The following is a 25825-nucleotide window of genomic DNA, read 5'->3' as shown; positions in this document are numbered from 1 at the left end:
AACAGTATAGGTTTTTCTATAGATGAGGTTGTTCAGTTAAATATTGAGCCCCAAAAATAAAACAATAGACAAACTATAACTATGACGTGCATGGAGGGTGCAGCACGTGCCTACAAGGTTGGATTGGGGGCACATATACAAAACAATTTGGTTTCACTTCCATATGGTAATGGTAACTAGAAAATGGAGAGCCAGTATTGTTACTTACCACGGTGATACAAATTTTTCAATTTAAATATTGTTGAATGTGGTTCATATTCATTGATAAGTGTGCAGAGGTTCGAGCGTAATCAAAATAATCAGCGTCCACCTTTTAGTCTTGACTTATTCATATACTAGGCGAAAATTTGGTTCATCATCTTACTTAGTTTTGAGTAATCATACAAAATGATTTGGAGACAACTTTACAACATTCGGTATGTAAGTCCTTTCAATTATATGTTGTTCAACGTATACTTTTCTAATTCAATGTGAACTTTACATGTATATCAACACTATGTTTGAATGTACAAATTAATCTTGTAGATAATTGCACTTGTTTTGTCACAAGATTACCATGAGTATTATTAATTTTCTTGTTGTAATTAAGTTATCCAAATCCTCCAAAGATTATAACAAAAGTATATATGGGAAATTATCACATTGAGAAATCAAAGTAGGATAGCTTTATTGTTACCCAAAATAATAGTAATGGAGTGCTATGAAGTGTTGCTGACTCATGATAGAACATCTTGGGAAATGAGAAAGGAAGAGAGACTCAAAGCAAAGATAGAACTTTGGAAACCCAGAATCAATTGTAATTCCTATCTGTCCTCATTCAGACACAAAAGTAAAGAATAACAGAAATCATCAGTCCCATTTTGCCCCAATAAACTAACAAACATAAAAGCTAAAGTTACAGTCCTTGTATTCTAGACTGGAAACATTTCTTGTTTTGTTATCTCTCTCAATCTCCTTTCTTCATTCTCTTTCCTCACACCACAAACTCATGTTTTCAAGTACATTATTTATATTCAAAATATATTAACCCTTTTCATAATTGATAGTTACATATCTATTTTTTTATTTAATTAAAGCACCAACAAATAAAATTCTTCAGTTGAAAAAATATATCATTATCAACAATTGCAAAAAGCACATCATTAAGTTATGCTGCAAAAAGAACAAATGGTTGCTTTATCATGATAACCATTCGAATGATTGTCAAAAAAATGATAACCATTCGAATATGATTTTTTTTGGATAAAATTACAACAAAAGTCATTTATCTTAATTTGTTTTTTTTATAAATCTATTCATTTACTTTTTTTCGTACCACATTATTCATATATGTGTAATAGTTTGAATTTTTTTTTTTTTTACATATTTACTTCGCCACATGTAATCATGTTTGATCTATTGTCAAACATTAAAATGTAGATGTCTCTCTCAGATATCATTTAAACTTGGGTTTTGTTGACCAGTGCCCCGGGGACACTGGTTAAGGAATCCAAAAATAGAATTTTCTGTCTTAGAACTATAAACTGTCACTTTTCATCAAGTAATAATTACATTACTTTTTAACAAAAACTTGCTTCTTTTGGTGCTTAACCAATGCCCCTGAGGCACTGGTTAACATTCTCCTTTAAACTTTAATCTATTTTGTTATAAAAGATTAGTCTCTTTCATTTTGAAAGAAAAAAACTAGTCTCTTTTGTTAGATTCAGAGGCGGCCCTAAGAGTGAGCGAGAAGTACAGCAACCCAGGAGACCAGATTTTTAGGGGCACAAAAATGATTATTTTTACTTAGTAGTTATTAATATATAAATATATTTCGTTATAACTAGTTTTTAATTAAATCTATTGAAAATATATTTTTAGAGAATTTTAATTATGAATAAATCGTTTGCAATAAAAAATGCAAGAAGAAATTTAAATAGTTAAAATGGCACAATTTTATTGATTCGGCCATGACACCATAATTCTTAAGAACAACCCTGGTTAGATTCAATTAGAGGAGGTAATCATATTTGAAACACAGTCAGACACTAAATGTGAATACCTCTTTGAGATAGTATTCAAGCTTTCATTTGTCATTTCGTGAAAGACTAGCTCATTTCGTTAGACTCGATCGTCGCTGGTCCGTCGGACTGACCTTTATTTTAGATTTACATATAAAGACTTTAAACATTTTTTTTTTTCATAAGTCATGTACATTAAATAATCTTGGTTAAGCAGAAAGATACCTTTGAAATTCAACATATATTTATAAGCTGCTATGATTCGTGTACCCCTTCCCTTGTACACACTCCTATAAATTTTTAAACTTAGCACGATTTCATCACTAATCTAGGCATTTATAAGGGCTCCAACCCACATGGGCAAAACTTGAATACAACCCAACCCTTTCATGTATTTTAATCATCCACCCAACTCCTGAGAGCTCAAGTTGTCAGTAACATAACCCAAGTTTTACAAGTTTTGACTCACAAAGAGAATAGAAGCACGTTATACAATTATATACTATGCTTCCAAGGCATTGAAAATAGTGAAAGAAGTAATTAACCATACTTAGAATACTCATTTTTATGTATATTCTATAGTATAGCTTTGGTGGAAGATGTGTTTCCCTTGCCACAATCAAAATCTAGGAACACACAACAATTTTGTTTTTGTAGATGGAAGAAGAAGACAAGATCAATGTGAACTACTTCAAACGGATTCTTCAATAGAAACAAAGAAAGGAAAATTCTCAAGCATGGATTTTAGCTTGTGTTTGACTTCTCCAATCATTTACAATCTTGTACATTTTCTTCTTGTTTTTTCTTTCCTTTGTCCTGTTTTTTCCTCCTCAAAAATTGACAACAACCCTGTTGCCAATAACACTTTTAAACCAAAGGAAGAGTTGTTCAAATTAAACATCATAAGAAATCGACTTCAACAGATCAATAAACCTTCAATTAAGACAATTCAGGTATGTTAAAGTTTCATGCTTTTGTTTTTTCACTTCCCCTGTTTTTACTCTGTTTTTTTGTTCTGTTTTCTGCTCTGTTTTATCATAATTTTTTGATATATATTTTTTGTAATTTTTTTCAGAGTCCTGACGGTGATATCATAGAATGTGTTGCGTCTCATCAACAACCAGCTTTTGATCATCCTATGTTAAAAGGACAAAGACCACTGGTAAATTCTAATTGAGTCAAAAACAATCTAAAGATTTTTATTATATGTATAAGTTAAGATATAAGGGAAATATTTATTTAAAAAAAATGTAATTTTATTTTCTTGCATGTGTGCAGGATCCTCCAGAAAGGCCTAAAACTCATAACAAAAGGGATGTGTCGAGCGAGAATTTTCAGTCATGGAGCTTGTCGGGTGAATCATGTCCGGAAGGAACAATTCCAATCAGAAGAACAACGGAACAAGACATGTTAAGGGCTAGTTCTATCAATACATTTGGAAGAAAATTAAGACGACGTGTTAGAAGGGACACAAATAGCAATGGACATGAGGTATATGCAAATGCAATGCAGCTTCTGAAAATTCACACCAAGAAATTGAAGTTCATGTTTGTTTTTTAATTTTATTAAATTATTTTATTTATCAAATGAAGCAAGACATTAAGAAACAAATATACTGTTTTGATTTTCATTCTTTGCTTATGTTTTTTTTTTCTTCTTCTTTTTTTCATGTTTTAATGTCCATTTGTCTTGTTTGGTATGAAAATGAGTATTCATGGAAGCAAGAACAATAAATCTAGAGTAGTTGGAATTTCATTGATAATGAAACTTCAACCTTTTGCCCTATTTATAGTGATTGCAGAATTTCATGGTTCTTCAGTTAGTTAATGTTTCACTTAATGATGTTTCTATTCTTGTGTGTGCTGCAACTATCACATTACCTTGTGTAGGGAAATCTAACCAAAAAAATCAAACTTGAAATATAAGCTAGCATGAGCTTTGCAAGGAAAAATTTTAGGTAAAAAAAATTTAATCTCACCAAGGAACCTTAAACTATATTCAAAATGATCACTGACACTTCAGATAGGCGTCTCAGATATCCGATATATATGCGCGTATGACACTAACACATGTTTCCGATATCCGATATTTTAAAAAAAAATTGTCTTATTTCAAATTTAATTTCCTTAAATAGCCTTAGATTATATTCAAAATACTCCATACAATAGTGACACTTCAGAGTGAAGGTGTTACCGACATCCGATATATGTCAGGTGTCTACACCGACACATGTGTTTATATTCTATCACTTCAATTTCCTCAAATTTTTATTGATGTATACATATCAATGTGTGTATAGTATTTGTATCATAGTAGAAATCGCCTAATAGTTTTTATTGTTGTACAGCATGCAGTTGGATATGTGACTGGAAATCAATACTATGGAGCAAAGGCTAGCATAAACGTGTGGGCTCCACGTGTAGCAAACCAATATGAATTCAGCTTGTCCCAAATGTGGGTCATTTCTGGTTCATTTGGAGATGATCTCAACACCATTGAAGCTGGTTGGCAGGCAAGCCATTACTTCAACTTAATTGATTCTTCATTTGTTGAAACACACTTTTTCTTTATTTCGATATTTCAATGATTCTCTCTTACTCTTAAATGCACTATATTTGGTTAGCATTCAAAGACAGTTAGCATTACTCAACTACCTACCATAAAATTTTCTCCATCTTTTTAATTTTTGTATCTTAGCCAAATAAACTAATTTAAATTATTTTTTTTCAGGTCAGCCCTGAGCTCTATGGGGACAGTTACCCTAGATTCTTTACTTATTGGACGGTAAGTATAAAACTCAATAAAGAAAAGGGAGAGAAGTTATATACTATAAATACATAATTATAAACCTTTGCTTGAAGTGTAAGTTAAGATAAGAAGATATTCAATAATGAAAATAAATAATAAAAAATATTTATTATTATTTGCAGAGTGATGCATATCAAGCAACTGGATGCTACAATTTACTTTGTTCAGGGTTTGTTCAAACTAACAATAAAATTGCAATTGGTGCTGCAATCTCTCCAACTTCTTCATATACTGGGGGCCAATTTGATATTAGCTTGCTCATTTGGAAGGTAATTTTTATTCTGTGCTCTATAAGAAAATTATTGACAATTTATATTACAAGTGTCCAATTTTCTTTTTTATATTTTTTATAGTGGATAATTTAGTTTTACTATTGATTGGAAAAGCTAAACTTTGTCACACAAGTCTTATAAAACGGATTAGGGGTTTATATTACTTAATGCATTTGTATTCTATATAGTTTAGAAATCTGTTTTGAGCATATACACTTTGGTTGAAATCCAACAACCAATATTGATGGATCAAATTAAGGGTCCCACCTAAAGGATAGAAGATTGATCCCTGCCCTTTGATATGAATCTTTTACTAGGTTCACAAAAGTCTTCAAATTTCATGGTCAAAAGCTTCAAAGGAACTCAAAAACAAATATAAATAAATAAAAATGATTAAAAATGCTCAATGGTGGGGTCTCCATTGTTTTGGAAGTAACAAACACCATTGAATTTTGTGATATAGAATATTAGAAGAAGTATAGGGGAAGTTATTTTATGTTTTCCATTCCAAGATAAAAATTCTTTTTTATAAAATGAAAATTTTGAAAAAAGACAAAAATGAAAATAGTGCATGCAAAGTGTTGTACAATGTCTAGTCTTAGTTAACAACATGCACCACTTTATTCACTTTAATACTTTGGGACATTACACGCATGCCTAGTGAATTCGAATAATGAACTGTATTTCTCTTATATGTTTTCCATTCTTTTAAAGATTCTCTTCCTTTTTCCCAACAAAGAGCTTCTAATTCTGAAACTCTTCAACCTTTTATAGTTTTGTTCATCATTTTATTATTATTTTAACAAAATTTCCTATTATTTTGTAAATACCCTTCACACATTCACCACTTTTCTTACTCCTCCTTTTGACCCATTTCACTTGCCAACCAAGCTAACATGATGCTATTCATAATTATGTCTAGCTTTAATTGAAATTTTTTGCTTTGTTGCAAAATACAAAAATAACAAAAGGAGTGTCATTGAAAGTTTTGTTTTACTATTTTATTTTAGGATCCAAAGCATGGAAATTGGTGGCTTGAATTTGGGTCCGGAATATTGGTAGGGTACTGGCCATCATTTTTGTTCACACACTTAAGGGATCATGCAAGTATGGTACAATTTGGTGGAGAAATTGTGAATTCAAGACAAGGGTCACACACTTCAACTCAAATGGGTAGTGGCCATTTTGCTGGAGAAGGTTTTGGAAAAGCATCATACTTTAGGAATTTGCAAGTTGTGGATTGGGATAACAATTTGATACCCTTGTCAAATCTAAGGGTTCTAGCGGATCATCCAAATTGCTATGACATACAAGGAGGAATAAATAATGTTTGGGGGAATTACTTTTACTATGGTGGACCAGGAAGAAATGTGAAATGTCCCTAAGGGAATGAAGCATAAAAAAAGTGATTTTTTTTCTTTTTCTTTTTGGCATTTTTAGGTTTGGGTGATATTGGTTCTCCTTTTTGAAGGGCATTCAAGGTGCTTGGGGTCATTTATTCTTATATTTTAAATTAAATTCCTTTTGATTAGGATTTGTTCTTTAAATGTTGACTAACATGTCATCCATTGATTATACCATTACTGCATGGACTCTTATGTAAATCTTTAAAGATAAATAATAAATATACTATGTACCGTTATTGGTATATATCCCTTCCATTTTCTTTTTTTTTTTGGTACGTATCCCTTCCTTCTTATGTTCTCCACAGTTGATTTGAGTGGCTTTTCAATGACTAAAACTAACAAATACTTAGTTCCATTTTATTTACAAACAATTGCATATACAAGGTTCCTATAGTTTTGTAATTATGAAATGATGCATCTACTATATTTTCACTTGGTTCAAAAGTCTAGGAATAATAGTGTTGTGAAAGAAAAATTAGATCGAGTAATGATAGATGGTTTAACAGGTTTTCGAATGCAATCATGACATGTCTCACCACCACTTCGCCTGATCACTACCCTCTCTGGCTCGATTGTGCACCTCAAGTTACTACAGTTCGGGGTCATCATCGTTTTTGTTTTGGAAATGCTTGGCTAGTTGAATCGGAGTTTGGACTGTTTGTTTCTCAAAGGTGGCAGGGTTATGGAAATCGTCCTCTTTAGCAGAAACTTAATCAGTGTGCTTCGGATCACTCGAAATGGAGCAAGAATGTTAACCAAAATACAAGGAAAGATATTCACAAGACCCAACGCAAACTTGAAGCAATGTGGAGTTTGGACCGTTTGTTTCCCAAATGTGGCAGGGTTATGGAAATCGTCCTCTTTAGCAGAAACTTAATCAGTGTGCTTTGGATCACTCGAAATGGAGCAAGAATGTTAACCAAAATACAAGGAAAGATATTCACAAGACCCAACGCAAACTTGAAGCAATGGGTTCCCTGCAGATGCATCAATGTCAATTATTTCAATATGTTACGTCATAAATTGGATAAATTGTTGATTAAACATGACATGTTTTGAAAACAACGAGCAAAGACGTTTTGGTATCGCGATGGACCTCAACACAAAATTCTTTCATGCAACTTCTACTATAAGGAGGAAGATGAATAGAGTTGGACATTTAGAAGATGAGGATGGTGTTGTGTGTTGGTCTGAAGATGGTATACGACATATCGTGCGTGATTACTTTACGCAACTTTTCCAAAAATCAAATGGACTCCGTGAAAATGTTATTAAGTTGGTCCCATCAACCATCACTGAGGAAGACAATGATATGTTGACTGTCCCTTTCACCGCAGAAGATTTCAAACAAGCAACTTTTTCCATGCAAGCATATAACTGTCTTGATCCGGATGGATTCAACCCGGGTTTCTATCAACATTTTTGGGATACACGTGGTCATGAAGTATATTAAGCAGAATGTCAATGGTTAGAAAATGATGCCTTTCTGCCTCATGTTAATTCCATCAATATCACACTCATTCCTAAAGGTGATGCCCATGTATATGTGAAGTATTGGTGGCCTATTTCTCTCTGTAATGTTGTGTATAAGACTGTTGCCAAGGTGCTTGCGAATAGACTTAAGCAGGTGGTGGATAGGTGTATATCTATTAACTAGTCAGCTTTCTTCTTAGGTCGATCCATTCTTGACAATGCAATGGTGGCAATTGATATCGTTCACTACATGAAGGCAAAAACTAAAGAGAATAAATGAGATGTGACACTTAAGCTGGATATTAGTAAAGCATATGACATGTTAGACTGGGAATACTTCCGTGATGTTATGATGCAATTGGGATTTTAATCTCGTTGTGTCAGTTGGATTATGTTATGTGTTGAGACAATAGACTATTTCGTTTTGGTTAATGGATCATCGCTAGGTTCTATTGTGTCAGGTCGTGGTCTTCGTCGGAGTGATCCTCTCTCACCTTACCTTTTAGAGGTGCTATAGTATCATGCCTAAAGATACCCATTGTCATCCATGTTGGACGACACACCTTATATTTATGGTAGTTCGTTAATATAATTATTCTCTTTGGCTTTTTATAAAATAAAATAAAAAATCACACAAATAATTATTAATCTTGACTCACCCCTCATAAAACAGTCTTGACTCATAATTTATTTTTGTAAATTTTACTGTTTGAAAATCTTTTATTAAATTTTTAAGGGTTAAATATGTTTTTGACCCATATAAATATTTTAACCTTTTGTTTTAGTCCCTCTAAAAAATTTCTTCAACTTTTAGTTCCTATAAAATTTTCAATCACTACTTTTGGTCTCAATTTTTAATTGGGTTAATTATGTTTCTAGTCCCTATAAAATAGCGACCTTGTAAGTTTAGTCCCTACTTAATTTTAATAGCATTTTTAGTCCCTAATTTTGTTTTTCTGCACTGAGTATTAGTCCCTACTCAATTCAAATTTGTTTAATTTATGCTTAAACTCTTAAATTTTTGAACTTTTTTTTGCAGACATGTTTAGAACATTACTAAAAGTTCGTCCGCAAAAAATTATCGTAAAATTTGATTTCTACATCCAGATTTTATTACTTTTTATCTTTAACTTTTGTCGTTTTAAAAAATTCATATTTAATTCATTTCATGTCAGAAAATTCTAAATTTTAGTAAACGAACCTTTCATAGTGTTCTAATCTTGTCTCAAAAAAATCGTTCAAAAATTTAAGAGTTTAAGGATAATTAATCAAACTTTGTTTTAGCAGGGACTAAAATTATAAGTAATTTTTTTTTATAGGGACTAAAAATGCTATTAAAATTAAGTAGGGACTAAACTTACAAGGTCACTATTTTATAGGGACTAGAAACATAATTAACCCTTTTTAATTTAATTTTTGTATTTTTAAATGAAATTGTGTAGAAATGTGTAAAAAATTCCAAAAAAATTATAATTTTTTAACAAAACACAAAGTAAATATGAATTTTTAACCTTAAAAAATATAAAAATTCATATTAAATTCATGTTTTGTTAAAAAATTCTAATTTTTTTTTTTGGATGGACCAAAAGTGAGGGACCAAAAGTGGAGATGAAATTTTTTTGAGGGACTTAAAGTTGAAGAAATTTTTTAGAGGGACTAAAACAAAAAATTGACATATTTATAGGGACCAAAAACACATTTAACCCAATTTTTAATTATTTCAAGTATTTTATTTCTACGTTTTTTATAGATAATTATTTTATTTCTACTTTTATGTCAACAATTATTTTCCCCTAAAAAACAATAATTTTATTTGAAATTATGTCTTTTCTTATAACATATTGGCATATATTTTTTATTTTTTATTGTTCTTTTGAAAAAACCTACTTTTTTTCAATTTAATACTACGTGAGTTCCGAGGATTAGCTGGATGATTCCTCATTTTCTTTGCTTTGGAGTTTAGTCTAGGCTTTGATTAGGATATTTTGGGAATTATTTTATTTATATTCTATGTTGGATTTATGTTGAGAACTATGTTGATTTATTTAATGTATTATGAGATTGAATTATGATGCTGAAACCTTATATGATTTTGGGGTCAAGATCCTCTCCATTTATAACTTTTTCCATTTGTTGCAATCTCCACTAAGTGGATCCCACCATCATTATTTTTTATGTGTTTATATCTCTCCAAATTGCAACAAATGGAAAAAGTTATAAATGGAGAGGTTCTTTACCCATGATTTTGGAGATGTTATTTATTGTTGTATTTGTATTTAAATATTATTGGTAGGGTTCAAGGGTGTTACATGTTTCAAAGCATTTCGTTAATGGATCAATATTGTAGTCTCCACCATTTTCAGCCATAATGACCCCTTCCTTCCTTTGCTACAATTACAAAACAACACTTAAAAAATAACGGAGAGGGCATATATTAGCAAAACACATTTATATTAGCAAGTCACAACTGCATATGTAATTAAATATAAAGTAAAACTTTCAATTTACGAACCAAATCAAATTCAAGTTCTTCTAGAATAGGTGAGTATTGTAGTATGCCTTGTTTTTCATGACAACGAAAATTCGTAGATAATGATGAGATCACATGTAAAACAACTAGATAATCAAATGCAGGTAGGTTTAGGGGTGTTCGCGGTGCGGTTCGACTCGGTTATGAGGCAAAAAGTGAACCGATCCAAAAAATAAAAAATATGCAGTTCGGCTCGGTTCGGTTGATGCTAAAAAAAATCCGAACCAATCCGATCCAAATTATCACGGTTTAATTTGGATCGGTTTTCTGTTATCCAAATTGTAAAAAAGTGATATTAATATTCTTATTAAAAATAATTTTGAGATAAGCTTTTTCCTTGTTGAACACATATAAGTTACTATTTATAGTATCTCTTTTTTCTTTCATATATTAGGTTGTAGAAAATTCTTTCCTAATTCTATAAGTTGTACGATACATATACTGGATACATATAAGTTGATGCAAACTTTTGTAGCATGCAATTATAAAGTAACCAAAAAAAAAAAGAACACATATAAGTTACGATTTATAGTATCTCTTTTTTCTTTCATATATTAGGTTGTAGAAAATTCTTTCCTAATTCTATAAGTTGTAGGATACATATACTAGATACATATAAGTTGCTGCAAACTTTTGTAGCATGCAATTATAAAGATACTTTTGTAGTCTGTAGCAATAGAAACAAATACTATCCATGCAACAATAAAGAAACAAAGGCTATATCATTTTGATCATAAAAGGCAAATAACAAGTCATCAAAACAAACAAAATAATACCACAAGATCAAAGATCAACCTTAGTACCATCATAAACATAACTAACCAAAACCTCAAGAGTAACATAAGGAGTACTTAAACGAAAATCGGAAAGTTTAAAGCTACAATTCCCATAAAGCAAAACAAAATCCATAATTAACTAGTCCATCCAGCCAAAAATTTAAGTCCAGCATTCCCAATCTTTTCACTGCAAGGCCAAAATGAGCAGACAATTTAATAAGTATTATGCAGAATTTCTGAATTCTATTGCAATTTAAATCAAGTCCACAAGATCATACCATAACAGATTTGACACCATTTCAAACTGAATAACTATTCCATCCAATAAAACATTAATCAGAGTCAATATCAGACATCTCTTCAGTCAGCTGTGGTATTGGAGCAAGATCTAAAATGTACAAAATACACAAATACATAAATCTATATTCATGAGAAAGAAAGAAAAAATAAACAACTTTAATAAACTCAGACCATAATAAATTCAACAATAAGAAAGAGAAAATTACCTAGTTCCAGTTGTTCTAAGTCCTCCAAAAGATCTTCAACATCTGATGCAATTGGAGAGGATCGACACCAATTTTGGGCACAAACTAGTGCTTCAACTGTCTTTGGTGTAAGAGAGCTCCTGTAACAATTTAGCACTCTACCTCCGGTGCTAAAAGCAGACTCTGAAGCAACAGTAGAAACTGGCATGGCCAACACATCTCTAGCAACTTGGGCAAGAATTGGATATTTGGTGGAATTCACCTTCCACCAATTCAATATGTCAAAATTAGGACTTTTCTTCTCTAAACCCTCCATGAGATACAAATCCACTTCATTTACATTCATATTATCAGCAAGACTCATATCTTTCTCAAATTCCAAATCCAATGCATTTTCCAAAACATCAAGTTCTTCCACTTCCATATCAGTAGAAGATTGAGTTTGATTTTCAGATTGACCTTGAATACAAAGCTTATATCTATCAAACTATCTTGTAAAGTCTCCTTTACCTTCTCAAACAAAAAATCAGCAAGTTCCTTTTCATAACATTTATTCATGCCCCACTCAACAAATTGCATCTTGTTTCTAGGATCAAGCATCATTGCAACATATATCAACAAGTTGACATTTTTAACATTCCCCCAATATTTATCATACTTACCTTTCATCATTCCAGCCATGTCTCCAAGATGTTTGTCAAAACTCCCTATCCATTTCTTGAAGGTAGTCAATATCAAAACATGCTCATTGAAATACTGAGAAGAAGTTACAACATTTGAACCAGAAACCTTGTTAGTAATATCATAAAATATTTTCAGGAATTTAACAAAGGATTTTGCATTCACCCAATCCTCATTTTTTGGAACCCCACCTTCGATACGCGAAAATTCAGCACACTTTTCACTCAATCTCTTAAAAGCCTTCTGAAACTTAATTGCACTGTCAAGCATCAAGTAAGTAGAGTTCCACCTAGTTGAGACATCCAACTGCACAGTACACTTTTCTTGCACTCTAGCTTCCCTAATGCAAGTTCTAAACCTATCCATGCGACCGGGAGATTGACGAACATATCTGACTGCATTTCTAATTTTGCTAAATGAAGACTGGATTTTTGTTAATCCGTCTTTGACAACAAGATTCAAAATGTGAGCACAGCACCTGACATGTAAGTATTCCCCCTTCAGTGGATGTGAATTCCAGTCCTCCATAAGTAATAGCAACATCATTGGAACTAGCATTATCGACTGTAATGGTAAAAACTTTATCAATCTGCCACTCCTCCAAACATTTTTCAATTTTCCTACCAATTGTTACTCCCCTATGATCCATAATTGGACAAAAATTAAGAACTCTTTTGTGCAACTTCCAATCTTGATCAATGAAATGTGCAGTTAGACAAAGATAACTCAAATTTTGGACAGAAGTCCAACAATCAGTGGTGAGGCTAACACTTTGTAATCCCCTCCTAAAAATACTTTTTAACTTATGTTTCTCATCAGTGAAAATATCCCAACAATCTCTAGCAGCTGAAATCCTAGAAGGAATTGAGAATCTAGGCTGCACAACACTCATGAAATAGCGAAACCCCTCCCCCTCAACAAACTTAAAAGGTAACTCATCAACAATTATCATTCTAGCTAATGCTTTCCTACATGCTTCAGCATCAAAATGGACAGCAGCAAGAGTACTACCAGTTCCATTCCCATCTTCTTTTTTCAATTGTTGAAGAGTTAGTGTTTGTTGAGAAGGATCAAGAGACTCTTTTGGAAATTTTTTACATTGACTGAGCAAATGGATTCTTAGATTGGTTGTGCCATTTTTATGTGATTCAGCAGCATAGGTAGCCGCACACCAATTACACGTAGCTCTAGGATTAGTTGGATGATCATCTTTTGTAAAATGTTTCCAGACCCAAGATCTAGTTCTACAAGCTTTTCTAGTACCTGAATCTCCAGCATCAGGACCCTTGATAGCTGCATTTGTTGAATTTTCTCCAACTTTCCTTTTCTTCTTATCATTGGAACCTTCACCAACGTTCACATCATTTTTCCCCTCCAAACTCGGTGGCAGTGTTGCAAGTAGTCCAGGTTCAGCAATAGAGTTCATGGATTCAACATTGCCAGCTATTCTACTCTCATTAGTTTGAATGTTTTCAGCCTGCAAAACATCCACATACGAATTAACAAATAATTCTATAACAAAGAAGATTTCAAACATACATTCTTATATGGAAAAAAACAAATCAACAATTGTTGTTACCAAACATTTTTATACAAGAAGTTATACCAAACAAGTAAGTGATAAAAAAAAATCAATCAACATTTTTTATACACAAAGAAGTAAGTGAATCAAAGAACCTGTTCTTTCTAACCTATTTCATTCAACTATTGATCATGGATTTTCACAACTGATAAATTTTATTTAAGCAAGATACGCAAAGAAACCCAAGCTAATTCATTCTAATCTAATCAAATTTTTCTAAGATAAATTTCTAATCTAATTTTATTTATTTAGAACCCATCCTTTCTAATATATTCTTTTTGATGGATTTTCACAAGATAATTTTATTTAACAAAAGCTAGCTACCAAACTCTACAGGGACGCATCCTTTCCTTATAATGCAAAAAATATAAGCTACTAATAACATTAAAAATTATAAGAAACCCAAATTACAGTAATAGCGCCCTTTGATCATGGATTTTCACAAATTAGAGCAAAAAACCCATTGCTTCTAATCTATCTGATTCAACTATTGAAGAGAAGGAAAAGAGTATCAGAGTGGTAGTGAGTATACACGAAAATGTTACCTGATGATTCATAGAGAAAGAGTCGGATCCGGTGAGAGGATTGTTGGTGTCGAAGAGGGTGACGGAATCGGCGGCGGTGGTACGGGTATCGGAGGTGGGCGACGCATTGCAAAGGGAGAGAAGAGAGGTGATTAGTGTTTGGAGTGTTGGTAGATTAGTGAATGAACCATACGATTCCTTCAACTTAATAGCAAAAGTCATCATTGGGGAAGTAAGAAAGAATTAAACACGCTCTTGGTACTTGCTACCTGGTAGTTCGCTAGTTGCCTTGGTAACAGATGAGTGAGATTTGAAGAGTTTTAGTTGACAAAACCGGCCTAAGTAATAGAATAGTCTTAAGAGTATAATAAGTGCGGTTCGGTTCGGTTCGGTCCGGTTCTTAAGTTATAAACCGAAAACCGAACCGAACCGGTCGGTTTTAATTTCTATGGCCCAAACACATCCAAAAAAAATCGGTTTTTTGCAGTTTTCGGTTTTTTTGGATCGGTTGGCGGTTTTTTTTGGATCAGTTCGGTTCTGAACACCCTTAGGTAGGTTCACCTCTAAAAGAGGTTCATCACTTATAGCCTGTCACATACAAAATCATAAAAAACAAAAGGTTATAGAAGATAAAACCACGTACCTCAAGAGCAAAAAATTAGAGATTAATAGCTTATTCACACTTGAGAGGGCATTTAAAAGTTTAAAGACAAAAAAAACCAGCATTCAAGGTATCATTGTGTTGTCCATGAACCTCAATAGTTGCATTGGTGGCTAAGATAGGGTAAGATAGAAAATAATAAATTGCTTACGAGGTTACCATCGTACGAAAATGTGCCCAAAATCTTTATCCCCTTCAAATATAATATTGATAATATTGTTTCTATTGCAGTGAGATATTTCCTATTTTAATGTGATCTAATTTTTTTAATTTAAATTTAAAATAATATTATTAAAGGATAAAATAGTAAATAAAATAGTTTAAATGAAGGATGAAATAGGTAATAAAAAAGCCAGCTCAGTTCATGTATTTTAAGTCTATTTTCTTTATACATAGTATATATTCCTTTCGTCAAATAATTATTAAAGAAATTTTAAAAATTAGTTGGTCAAAAAGAGTTTGACTAAGGAAGTTTTTTTTTTTTATGACAAAATGTTTGACCAACGAAGTATTATTTTTTGGTTAAGTTATCTAGTAGTTAGATTCACACACATTAAATAAAATCATTAACTTCAAGTTAAAAAACTCATTTTCATTTTACTAATCATTAACTTTCAGTTTGGTCTTTAGTAAAAAAACAAAATTTAGCCTGGTCAAAAAATAAAATCATTAACTCCAAGGTAAAAAACGCATCATATTATTATAAATTATTTAATTATGTAGGAATTTTTCAAAAATTGGTGGATCGCTTGGCAAACCTGCTAACAAATTTATTTAGTATTCCTTTTGTAAATAAATGATTAAAGAAATTAATAATTATTAAAGAAATATTTAAAAAAAAAGAGATATTTAAAAAAAGTTTGGTCAACAAACATTTGACTAAGGAAGTTTTTTGTTTTTTTTTTTACAAAATGTTTGACCAACGAATTTTTCGTTTTGGTAAAGTAGTTTAGTCGCTAGATTCCACACATTAATCGTGGAGAAGTGGAAAACCCGAAATTCGACATCTACACATAATATTTCTGATAGCTATCAATTGAGATACACTAACGAGACGTTTGACAACGAAGTAAATGATGATAGAAATTAATACATATCCTCGTAAAAAGATTAATACACTATATTTTGAACAATCTCTCTAATATATTCACTCATTTTTGACATGTATTTTTCAACACTCTCTCTAACACCCACTCTTTTTGAACAATAAATTTGGAGTTAATGATTTTAATTTTTGAAAAATTCCTACATATCCTTTATGAGGACAATAAATCTAGTCAAATTTATCTTTTTTTGAAAATGATTAAAATTTGTAGCTTAAGAAATTTTATATTAATTAAAGTGACACTAATAAACTTAAGTGTTAAAAAGAAGAGCAGTGCTATTCCTCCCGAAAAAGATCATCCCGAGATCAACCCGATAAGCAATTAGCCAATTGAATTTAGTTATTTCCGGAAAACATGGGAAGCATGGCATGCAATTATGAAAGTCAACAAAAATGGCTTTGTATATAACTTTTTCGGGATAACTCGTGAAATTCTAATTCGGGACAACTAGCATTAATGTAAAAAGAATGGGTGTTAGAGAGAGTGTTGAAAAATACATGTCAAAAATGAGTGAATATATTAGAGAGATTGTTCAAAATATAGTGTTGTTAACATTACTCATAGCCTATTAGGAGAAAATGCTATAAAAAAAAAATCTAAATCTTCATTTATTTATTTTTACAATAAAATCTCAATCATTATTGAAACCTCAAGAATGAGCTTTGAAATTTAACCAACTCTACAACTCAATCTAACTATTTCCCCCCACAAAAATTTATGATGCAATCCAATTTAACCATCTCTACGATCTACGTCTAAAATTATGTCGCAGTCTAATGAAGCTTTAGGAAACCCTAAAATCTGCTCATACAACCTCTCTAACCTTTCTTCCCAAAGAGAGTCAAAAGCATATTCATCAATGTAAAGATACAGTGTATCCAAAACTTGAGCTGTCTGCAGCAAAAATCTTATCGCATTTAGCTCTCCTTCAAACCCACAAAAGCCATATATTTTGATAATCTTTAGGTGTGTCCCAAAGCATGCCGGTAATGGGTTAATGTCATTTTCACCATTTTCCGCCAAAGTGACCGCCGTCGTCGTATGTTTCTGTCACATTTTATGAGCAAAACACATTTATATTACTTGCATACCATGATCAGTCACAAGCATGTATGAAATTAAATTAAATACAAGTACAAGTAAAACTTGCAATTTAATTGACTCAAGTTACCACATCAAACTCAATTTCTTCTAAGATAGGTGAGTGTTGGAGTATGGTCTGAAGTCCTTGACAAGATAAATTCATTGTTGACGATGAAATCACACGAAGCACAACCAGCTGAGAAAACGTAGGTAAGTTTTCAGCTGAAAAATGTGCTTGGAATAGAGTCTGTGAAATGCACACGAAGCAAAACCAAATGTGACACTCATTGTAAAATGAGCAATGCTATATCTCTAGAAAAATAACATCAAGAATTCTTCAAGAATAAAGAGTAGCCAATCACAATGCACTATTTGCCACAATTCAAGGAGGTGTGGCTGGAAAATAGGAAGTGGACAAATAAATCATCCAATTAAAATTTGCCAACTGTGTCTTGAAAAATTCTTGAAGCTATTTTTCTTGAGAAGTAGCATTTTCCTTGTAAAATAGTGAGAGTATTTAGTAAATAAAATTTAAGACGGTAAGACCACGTACCTCAAGAGAAAAGTCACAAATTGATAGCTTTTTCACATTAAAGAGAGCTATCAAGAGTTTGTACACAAAATAACCACTGTGCACAGGATTATTCTCTTCTTCTGGATAAATCTCAATAACTGCATCGATGGCTGAAGTTGTGTAAAACAAGGAATAGTCATTTATTAGGTCACCAAGATATGAGAATGTTAGCAATTTAGGTGCAAGGATATCTATTTCGCCATGATCGTGAGTTAGATCTTGATTTGTATCTTGAAGATCATAGACACCATTTTTCTTCTCAATATCTTCTTTTTCTCCCTCAATATCGTCGCTATGATCGTCATCTTCATCTGTCCACTCCTGAATAAACAACCTTTGAAGCAACTCACAAACAATTGTGAGGGAACCAACTTTCTTCCAATTACAATTAATTAAGGTCAATTCCTTCAATGATGGTAAACCAATGAAAAACTCTTGTGCTAAGTAACTATTAGGGAATATAACATGTTTCAAAGTTAATGTCACAAGATTTTTAAAATTTACGGTAGAAGGAATTTTCATGACTTGTCGCATGCTAAGTTGAAACTTTGTTAATTTTTCAGATGTAAAAAATTGATGAGGGAGCACCAATGGTTTCTCAACTCTTTCAAGTTCAAGGTTTAGTTCTTCAATCATAGGATTGATAAAAGCACTTAACCATTTATTAACCCTAGGAAACTCCTTACCAACCTCAAACAAGAGAGATAACTTTTTAAGGCTTGACCTATTTTTACGAACCATTACTAACTTGTCCACAAAGTCTATGAAATGTTGTCTCTTCTCAGGTGCACTATCATCCAATTTCAAATCAATTTCGTTGATGCCCTTCCATTGATCCACCCATCTTTTGGATAAAACACTTGTTGCAACAGCTTCTTTTGTTGGAAGACTAGATAAGATCTTTTGTAGAATCTCATCATGTAGATCACATAATTTCATAATGCTTTCACTTTTTCCGTGCACCTCTAATAGCTTTATTCCTTGTATATTTATGCACGTTAGAAGCAAAATATTGAAGGGGAAAGTCAATAACCATAATAAACCAAATTTACCATACAACTGATGTATAACATTTAAAAAAAATTACTTTTTTTTAAAAAACAAATTTAAATTTTAAAATCATGTCATTAAAAAAAAAACTATATAACTAGATTGTCAGTGACCTTCTTTTGCTTCAAGGTGATCTCTTTACCTTGAATTCATTTGGCCAAATCTCATTTGTGATCGTTTTTACCTCTATGGTCAAATCTCGGCCTAAATATTAATAAGATTAATCTAAAGGTTGAGATTGTTGCTCTTGGTCGGTAGATTAATCCAATGGTGAGATTTTATTTGAGAGAATTGATGCGCAACAATTGAAAATCCAAGGAAATTAATAATTGAAGTTAATGGTTTAAGTATAATAGTACGGTGAAATAGATACATCAATAATTTTACTGAGATTTAGTCAGAGAAAGCAACATTCTTAACCGTTAGATTAATCATATATCTAAGTAATTTCATAATATGAACTGTACTGAAGTGAACCTAAGACGAAGGTTCAAGAATAAGGATATTTTGCATAATTGAATTAAATTTTTCAACAATTTTTCAAAAATCAACCTAAACACATAAAAAAAACATAAAAAACTTACAAAAGTGGACTAGACAAGAAGATGAGCGATCACCACTTTCAAGAGGAAGATAAGATCGAAAAGCCAACCACCCTAGGAGATTTGAAAAACCCCTTAATAAGATCCACACTTGTTTAAACCAAACCCTAAGAGGGAATTCTCTAGCTCACATAAAAGTATGATAATCCAAAACAAATTACAAAATAAAGTTAATAATTGTGAAAGTGTGTTTGTGTGAAAAAGTTAGATGCATTTATTACTATTTATAAATGTTGAATATGATTACACATATACTAAATAATGAATAATATTGTTGGTTAGTTTGGTAAGTGATTCAATAATCAGGGAATATGCACATCATCAAAGGATTTTCTACCTCAAATGATTAAAAAATTAATTTAATTCATATCATTTAAAAAGACAATGAATATAATCAAATACTTTTTTTTTTGACTAAAAATCTAGTCAAATACATATACTATTTATTTTATAAATTATCATAGAAATTATATTTTGGGATAACATTATTTTTTTTTACTCTTTTATTCTAATTAATTGTTTTTCTCAATAAATAAATGGCAATGGTTTGGATAAGTTAAGTTTGTCAAATTTGAAAATACTCGAGGTAAATTCGTTGTAAAGAAATATTCAAATACTACTTTTTACCAGTGTGTGTCTATATATATATATATATATATATATATATATATATATATATAAATCATTGTTATAGATGTATTTTTTTTAATGTATACGAGGTATTTAAAAAATAGGAAATGAAAATTATAATATTAATAAAGGTCACATCTATGACAATTTTACAATTGTCTCAATTGAAATTTGAACTTTGTCCTTTAAGTTAAAAAATGAAATTCTTATCACTCGACTAAAATCTCGCTGACACATTCATAGTACTTATCTTAAAAATTATATTTAGTTCAATTTTGTGTTGATTGTTTCTAGCTACACCCCAACTATTTTTAGTTACACCCCAAATTGACAAAAGTACCCCTAACCAGTTTTGAATTAAAATAAAATAAAGAGTAGTGCTATGCAGCACGACTCAAAAGCCCACGAATGTAGCACGACGCGGCAATCAAGTCTCTGGCAAATATAAACATGGGAAAGAGAAAATAATGAATAAAAGGAAAAAAGCTCATCCAACGGTCTGTAATGTGTCGTGCCCATTCGTGCTTGTATGGCTGTCGTGCCATTAAGCATTTTCCTAAAATAAAATATTATCAGTAGTCTTCTCTTATCTCCACAAGCGCCATGGAAATAGATCTGTAACTTGGTAACCCTCTGCGTCGTTTAGGTCTCTATCGCATCCTGTGATCATCATGATAAGTAGGGGTGTTTTTAATTTGACGAATTCAATGACATAACATTTGTAGAATTTGGGAGAAGTTATGAAAGAAAGAAATTGTGTGCAAATTAGAGGATTACGATGTCTAAACAAAATCATCTATTACACATTTTTGCTTCGTTTCCTACCCAATATAATTTTCACAATCATCCAGTACACATTTTTCCGATGCATATAGATGAACATAAACTCAATTTCGGTGATGTTTTTCTTAAAAGAAACTATTAATTGCAGATTTTGATTTCACGTTAATTCAATTTACATATTCACACGTTAATTCAATTTACATATTCACACGTCAATTGATTTCACGTATACATACACTAACTAAGGTTACAATTCACACGAATGAGGCTAAGGGCTATTTCGGTATAATAATAAAATATTAATGGAATTTGGGTGTAACCGGATGATTTAGGGGTGTAACTAAAACAAATCTTTTGTGTTACATTTTTTATGTTGGAAGAGATTTTTGAAATATTATGGCAAGTGATAAATGAAATTGGGTTAATTAAAAATAAAATCGAAAGTGTGAAACATAAACACTAGAAGAGGAGCTTGACTTAGTGTAAAAGTTTTGACAAACACATATTTTCTGAAAGTTTCATTTTCAGTACACCAGAGGCAAAAGTGGAATAAGAATGAGGATATTTTACCCCATACCCCAACACTTATACCTCTAGGCTCTACCCCTACAAATAATCACAAATACCAATTTTATCCTTTTTCAAAATCTCATCCATTCACCCATTAAACTTTCTAACACCGGTGCTTGAATAAACCTTTCTGAAAATTGAGAACTAACCTATACAATTTTTCTTTATCACCAGCGGAGAGATTGATGATATACAAAATCACTATTTTTTAAAGATGAAATCACAACTTTAGTGCTCAAAAACCAAGAGTAAAAATTTGTACTAACAAAATAAAATAAAATAAATCGTAATGATAAGGAAGATAAGAGATTAGGATTTTAAACCAATAAGATTTCAATTCAATTAATTGTTCTTCGGCAAATTCAACTACATACATGGCCAATTGTTAATTTTTTTGGGAGAAAAAAATTAGGGTTTGTTTTTCTTAATGTGAATGGGAATCTTGATGCTGATTATGGTAAAAGAAGAAGGGTAGTAATCTATGCTTTTGGAATTTAATACACACATGTGATGCTTTTATTCTTTGAATCAAGGAAATGAGTTTTGATTGAGGGGAAAAGATAGCAAGAAAATGAGAAAGAGAAATCCAGAAAAGTTGAATGTGGGGTTGTGGGGTGAGTGGGTGTAATTTTGAAAAAGGTTAAAATTGGTATTTTTTATGATTTGTAGGGGTAAAAGTATAGTTGTTGGGGTATAGGGTATAATTTCCTAAGAATGATAGAGAGCAGATGCACAAACGATTTATACTTATTCGCAAGTAATTAATTTCACACATGGGTTACACTCATTTCTTTTTTTCTTTGGGCGAATAACATTTACGTCCCCTGAAGTTTATTCAAATGTTACTCACACCCCCCTCTAATTTTGAAAAAAACTTACCTCCCTTCATTTTGAAACTGTTAAACACCCGTTAGAAAAGGAAATTTAAGTTATTGTTTTGGTCTTATATATCTTTCAACGAAACTGAATGTATAACCCCGTTTGTCTCCCTTGTTTTTTTCTGAGCTGAGTTTGCTCCAGAACAAATCTTTTAAAATAATGGAGAATCGAAATCTATACAGTCTTCTTGAAGCTCTTGTCAAATTTTATGGCTGATATGAAATGAATTAAAAAAAAAAAGTTGGCATGGGTCCTAGTCGAATTTCACCTACCATGTGAAATTGATTTCATGGCCGATGCAAAATACATAAACGGTCCAAAACAGCAAAATTGGTTTTGAAAATTTAGTGATTGTTTTAGGCAAATAAATTAAGGATTTTTTTTAAAGATTTAACAAAAAAACAATTTGAGATTGGACCTACAAGGTGGCAAATGAAATGAAAGAACCTTGATATGAAAATGTGATTAGCAAGAGAACCAAAGAAATCTGACAGTTTTTCTAAGAAAATTAGGGTTTAATAGTGCACAAATGATGATAAGGGATGAATGGAGGTATTTGTCCATTTTAGAAAAATTTAAGGGAGATTCATGTTTATTCTAAAACTAGAGGAGGTGTGAGTGACATTTGAATAAACCTTAAGGAAGGTGAGTGTAATTTATCCTTTTTCTTTTGGGTTTTTTCCCACACAACAAAACTTAGGAAATTGTTCTTTAGACTGTTAACATTTTGGGTGGTTCAAATGGTTTCCTGGTACCTTTGGATGACTTTTCTTAGTTATGATTTCATGCACACCTTGTATTGGAATGATAACTTATTATTTTAATTCCAGTTTGGCTTCTTAAAAACAAAAATTTTGAAATAGAAAAATGAAAAATGATCTCAAATGCACACTCCGTATATATTCGTTCTTAAAACGTCATATTAGATGTCTTGAAGAAAAATGTTCTTATTAAGATCGGAGCTAAAGATGTATAAAGGCTGCATTAAGCTGTCTGAATGGTCAGTGTTTATCAGATGGCTAAGAGAGTGGTGGCAGTGACAAGAGTTGTCCGAACTGGATATCCGACTCGTTTAGAGTCGGCTTTAACGGACTTCGCGCTTAATTGTGTTGGGTTAAAAAACCTTATTAAAATACAGGCTCTAAAAAATTACCCGAGCTCGATTTATTCAGATCGTGGGTATACAGTTCAGTCCTATAAAAAAGTATGCTATAAAATAGTCATATTTAATTTCTCATAAATATTATTTTTAATAATAAATTTAAACACTAATGCGTACCCAAAAAAAATTCTAAACATTTTCAGTTGAACGTCGTAAACTAAAACAAACAGGATACCACTTTTAGATAGATTGCATATATAGTTAGAGATATGTATATATTCGGACATTAAAATTATAAGCAACAATGTGTAACGCGTATTTAGAGTCAAATTAAAAGTCCTACAAAAATTCGGGTTAATAGGGTAGCAAGGCTCAAGCTCTATAAATTACCAAGTTTTTGTGAAACAACTCATAAGTGTTAACCTATTTATAGTAACTAGTGGTATGATTTTTGAGTAATGATATTTGAACAACCATTTTGGTACAACCTTTGAGACAACCTTGTTGTTCTCCCTTCTCATTGGTCAAAAACAATAGAGAGAGAAAAAGTAAGAGAGAGAATAAAAACATAATGTGAGTATGAGAGAGAAAGTTGTACAAAAGTTGTACCAAAATGGTTGTACGAATATTTTCTCATGATTTTTTGTATTAACAATAGTACCTTCGGTGTTGTAGGGGGCATTAGCTCTCTCTCCCCTACTTTTGTGGACGAGTGTTGTAGTCCTTCGATATGCATTAACATTATCACATATAGCCACACCTCTAAAAATTCAGACACTAACTGATGCAACTTGATTGCGATATAAATTTATGGATGTTAACAAATTTTAAAGCGAAATAGAAAACACTCACTAAGGGTATACCAACTAAAATGGAAGTGCAAATAGTATTATCCATTCTTTAAATATTCGGGAAGATCCATACCAATTACTCAGTGATGACCCATTGTCTAAAAACAACCCATGCCAACCCATCTTAAATACATAAGATTTATGCTCTTTTTAGTGTAGAAAACACTCACTAAGGGTGTACCAGCTAAAATGGAAGTGCAAATAGTTTTATCGATTCTTTAAATATTCAGGAAGATCCATACCAATTACTCAGTGATGACCCATTGTCTAAAAATAACCCATGCCAACCCATCTTAAATACATAAGATTTATGCTCTTTTTAGTGAAGTTTGAACAATAAAATTACTAGGCACAACCAATGCCAACAATTATAACAATAAAATGAGTAAAATTTATAAATTGGACATTTTAATTTTTGACGTGGAAAACCTTTTTCAATGTGAAAAAAACTACAAAATATAGTCCAGTCAAGAACTTGTACTACAAAATCTATAAGGCAAGTGTTCGTCTTAATGCTAGTGTGTTATAAAGCAAGCCACTTCAATTTTTTTTTTGCGGTGGTCGGGGTTTGAACCCCAGACCTTGCATATACTATGCATTGCTCATACCAACTGAGCTAAGCTCACGAGGACAAGCCACTTCAATCTTTGACTTTAGCACAAGCTACTTTGGATATGTTCCTTCAATGGATTTTTTTGTTGGTAATCCTTCAACGTATTTTTTTTTCTTTCGAATTGAGCTAAATTTATTGACGTGACCGACATGAATAGGCTATTTATGTGTTGACTCATCATTTTACACTATTAACCAATCAATTTTTTTAAAGGCACTATTAATGAATGATGACAACTTTATTACTCATCAATAAAATTTGGGATACTCTGCTAATTAGGGCTAGACATAATCGTGTTAACCGGCCCAATTCGGCTGTACCGGAAGGCCCGTTAACCCGCGGTCAGTTAAGGCGGATAAACCAGTTTACTCAGGTAACCCATTTATGGAAAATGTTAGACACAAATGGGTGGATGAGGATGGTGGAAAATGGCCTAGCAAAAACCGACATGCTCGATGATATACTAGTATTGGGCTACGTGTATCCCAATTGAAAAGGCCCACAACAATTAATCCAATTTGATAAGCTCAAACACAACACCACAAAACTAGAAAGCCATTGATTGAAACCCTAGGCGCCGTTTCGTTTCATATTTAGTTTCTCTCTCTTAGTTTATCTCTCGTTCTCTCTTGCCCCTCAGATCTGAGAAGCATATTCAAACACCAAACCCTAAAAAACACCCTGATTTCTGATAAAAGTGTCAATTATCTTCTTCCGTAACCTATTCGATCGAAAACCATGCTCCTCTTTCGACTCCTTTTTGTCACATAAACTCGATTGTTCA

At 31.8% G+C, this 25825-nt stretch overlaps 2 protein-coding genes across 2 annotated transcripts; one reads left to right on the top strand and one right to left on the bottom strand.

The window, feature by feature from the left end:
- The first annotated feature begins 2281 nt into the window (after nucleotides 1-2281).
- LOC146921020 (carboxyl-terminal proteinase, putative (DUF239)) lies at nucleotides 2282-6730 on the top strand. Its single transcript, XM_085714413.1, has 7 exons — nucleotides 2282-2953; nucleotides 3076-3162; nucleotides 3279-3491; nucleotides 4348-4512; nucleotides 4731-4784; nucleotides 4931-5077; nucleotides 6091-6730. The coding sequence occupies exons 1-7, from the start codon at nucleotides 2600-2602 to the stop codon at nucleotides 6463-6465; spliced, it is 1395 nt and encodes a 464-aa protein (XP_085570539.1). The 5' UTR covers nucleotides 2282-2599; the 3' UTR covers nucleotides 6466-6730.
- Nucleotides 6731-16886: 10156 nt separating this feature from the next.
- On the bottom strand, nucleotides 16887-22485 carry LOC146921019 (F-box/LRR-repeat protein At2g42730-like). The gene is made up of 4 exons (XM_085711231.1): nucleotides 22476-22485; nucleotides 17941-18941; nucleotides 17476-17634; nucleotides 16887-17351 (listed from the first exon to the last, which is right to left on the bottom strand). Exons 1-4 carry the CDS (start codon nucleotides 22483-22485, stop codon nucleotides 17037-17039), a joined length of 1485 nt encoding a protein of 494 aa, XP_085567357.1. The 3' UTR covers nucleotides 16887-17036.
- Nucleotides 22486-25825: the final 3340 nt, after the last annotated feature.

Source organism: Medicago sativa, chromosome 5 (genome assembly GCF_051527215.1).
Source record: "Medicago sativa cultivar Bolivia chromosome 5, Bolivia_mono, whole genome shotgun sequence".
In the NCBI taxonomy this organism is placed as follows: domain Eukaryota; kingdom Viridiplantae; phylum Streptophyta; class Magnoliopsida; order Fabales; family Fabaceae; genus Medicago; species Medicago sativa.
This window is presented reverse-complemented; position numbering and strand designations above follow the sequence as displayed.

Coding starts and splice junctions, on each gene's coding strand:
- LOC146921019 (XM_085711231.1), bottom strand. Junction 17,635..17,940: donor TTTGTGACTTTTCTCTTGAG/GTACGTGGTCTT, acceptor TGCATTTCACAG/ACTCTATTCCAAGCACATTT. Junction 17,352..17,475: donor AAGAAATTGAGTTTGATGTG/GTAACTTGAGTC, acceptor AAAATGTGACAG/AAACATACGACGACGGCGGT.
- LOC146921020 (XM_085714413.1), top strand. CDS start 2,600: ATGTGTTTCCCTTGCCACAATCAAAATCTAGGAACACACAACAATTTT. Junction 3,163..3,278: donor TAAAAGGACAAAGACCACTG/GTAAATTCTAAT, acceptor GCATGTGTGCAG/GATCCTCCAGAAAGGCCTAA. Junction 4,513..4,730: donor CCATTGAAGCTGGTTGGCAG/GCAAGCCATTAC, acceptor ATTTTTTTTCAG/GTCAGCCCTGAGCTCTATGG.